This window comes from Chaetura pelagica, unplaced genomic scaffold (assembly GCF_000747805.2).
Source record: "Chaetura pelagica isolate M959 unplaced genomic scaffold, ChaPel_1.0 scaffold104, whole genome shotgun sequence".
NCBI classification, from domain to species: Eukaryota; Metazoa; Chordata; class Aves; order Apodiformes; family Apodidae; genus Chaetura; species Chaetura pelagica.
Genome location: NW_009953786.1, coordinates 8,400,233 through 8,401,718, shown reverse-complemented (window position 1 = coordinate 8,401,718; position 1,486 = coordinate 8,400,233). Strand labels below are relative to the sequence as shown.

At 47.4% G+C, this 1,486-nt stretch overlaps 1 protein-coding gene across 1 annotated transcript in view; it reads right to left on the bottom strand.

The window, feature by feature from the left end:
- SMIM13 (small integral membrane protein 13) overlaps nt 1-233 on the bottom strand; it is a 9,160-nt gene extending 8,927 nt beyond the window's left edge. The window contains exon 1 of the mRNA XM_010000986.1: nt 20-233. Within this exon, the coding sequence (XP_009999288.1) occupies nt 20-233 (214 nt within the window). The remainder of the gene's footprint in view (nt 1-19) is intronic.
- Nucleotides 234-1,486: the final 1,253 nt, after the last annotated feature.

Below are 1,486 nucleotides of genomic sequence, written 5' to 3'. Positions count from 1 at the left end.
CCCCGCGCTGCGGTTGGACCGGCCTGGGCGCCGGTTCCTCGTTGTCCCGCCTGTCCCGGGGGCTGCAGGGCTGCCCCGGTGCCGCCCCGGCAGCCGTGCCGCTCCAGCGAGGCCCCAGCGCCCCGTGGTGCTGCCTCTTGCCCCTGCTGGCGCCGCAGGGGCCCGTCCGGGCTGGGCTCTGCCTCTGAGGTAGGTCTGGGGGGTCCCCAGCCCCGCTTCGTGCTCTGCCTCATCGTCGTGTCGTTTGCCGGTGGGGTTCTTGCTCGGAACATCGTTTCTGTTATTCCTTAGTATCTTTGACATTATAATGTCACTCCGATTCTGTGCTAAGCGGTTGTTGGACACGCTTGAGGAAGGTTTTCTTCTCGTTGCAAACGAACACGGTTGTTTCTCTGTTTTTTTTTTACTTCTCTGAGCATGGGACCATTACTTCTCGTTCCCTTAAAACAGCTGGCATATTTTAGGGCTGTTAAATAGGTCATAGGCAGCATGCTGTGGTTTCAAACTGTTTTACTAATAGTAGTTAATTCACCTCACGTATCCAAGCATCACAGAACCGCCCAGCATTCATGACTGAAGAAAGAATTATCTTGGGATGAAGGAATTTTGGAGTGATAAATACATGTGATCCACACGTATAAGCCATGGATATACATGGAGATATATATATATATGTACATATATGGTCAAATATACCTTATAGCATCCATGGCAATGTACTGGGAAATAAAGATGGAAACAGGTAGCAGTGAGATTTCTCACATTACAGTGCACAGGTAGATGGCCTTTTAATTGACACATGTTCAGTTTGGAAAACCTTTATTATAATTGTGTCCCTTTCTCTTGCTCATCCACTGAGCCAGTCATCTTATCATAGAAGACCATCGGGTTGTTAAGGCATAATTTCCCATTCATAAAGCTATGTTGGCTACTCACAAACATCTTCTTGTGTTTGACCCTCATATGTTTGGAGACACTTTCCAGGAGGATATTCCCCATGACTGTTCCAGGGACTGAGGTGAAGCTCTTTGTCCTGTAGTTCTCCAGATCTTCCTTTTAGCCCTTCTTGGAGACAGGAGTGATGCATGATCTTGTCTGCTCCTCAGGAACCTCTCCCAAGACACCACTTGTATGTTTCAGAGGTAATTGAGACTGGCCTCTCAAAGACTCATCCAGCTCCCTCAGCATTCCTGGACACAACCTGGCAGGCACCATGGACTTGGGCATTTCCAGTTTGTTTAAGTGCTCCCTGACCTGGGCCTCCCTCACTGAGGGCAGGTCTTCCTTGCTCTAGACTTTCCATCTGATTTTTGTGTCCTGAGACTGACTGCTGGAGGTCAGTATGGATTAAATCCTAAAATCTATCTATTTTTCCCAATGTGTGAAATAAAACCCTTTCTCTGGGCCACTTGGAACACGTGTCAATTTAAACTTGTATACAGATTTCCATCTAAATTTAAACACCCAAACATGTATCATATACATT